This window comes from Penaeus monodon, chromosome 21 (assembly GCF_015228065.2).
Source record: "Penaeus monodon isolate SGIC_2016 chromosome 21, NSTDA_Pmon_1, whole genome shotgun sequence".
Lineage (NCBI taxonomy): Eukaryota > Metazoa > Arthropoda > Malacostraca > Decapoda > Penaeidae > Penaeus > Penaeus monodon.
Window position 1 is genome coordinate 25,039,202 of NC_051406.1, and position 526 is coordinate 25,039,727.

The window sequence follows — 526 nt, forward strand, 5'->3', positions numbered from 1 at the left end:
CAGTCCAAGCGTTACCTGAGTCACTTCTGAGAACTGCAGGAGCGCATGGTCATTGAAGATTGCTGCTGGGACCTGCACGGACGGAGGGCACACGGGAGGCGAGGAGGCCAAGATGGTTGACGAGTGAGAGTCAGTAATGTCTGCTGAGGATATGTGTGGTGGCTGAATTACTGTCCCCGTGGAAGACAGTGGGGGGGAAGGAGATGTAGGGGACATGGGAGGGAAGGGAATGGACGGAGGAATGGCCAAGGGAGAAGATGGAGGAGAGGTGGGGGGAGAGTCTTCCACTGGCTGGGTATCTGGAGGCTCCCCAGCTGAATCATCGCAGTGCTCTGGGCTTCCAATGACCACGAGGGCATCTTCTGCACTCTCCACACTCAGCCGTTCAGAATCTAGAAGGTAGATTAGGGATGTGAAAAAGTGAACACCTAATTTCAATATGATTTGATGTTACTTCCTTTTCTCTTTTGACAGAGATATCGTACACATTTCCTCTATACTGATAAAATCATATTATCCTCTCTGG

The 526-nt window shown here is 51.0% G+C and overlaps 1 protein-coding gene across 1 annotated transcript in view; it reads right to left on the reverse strand.

Annotated features, from left to right (window-relative positions):
- The window catches only part of LOC119586384 (lateral signaling target protein 2 homolog), a gene marked incomplete at its 5' end in the record, with an annotated part of 49,016 nt that overhangs the window by 5,610 nt on the left and 42,880 nt on the right, over positions 1 to 526 (reverse strand). The window contains 1 exon segment of the mRNA XM_037935103.1: positions 16 to 392. Coding sequence (XP_037791031.1) covers positions 16 to 392 — 377 coding nt within the window.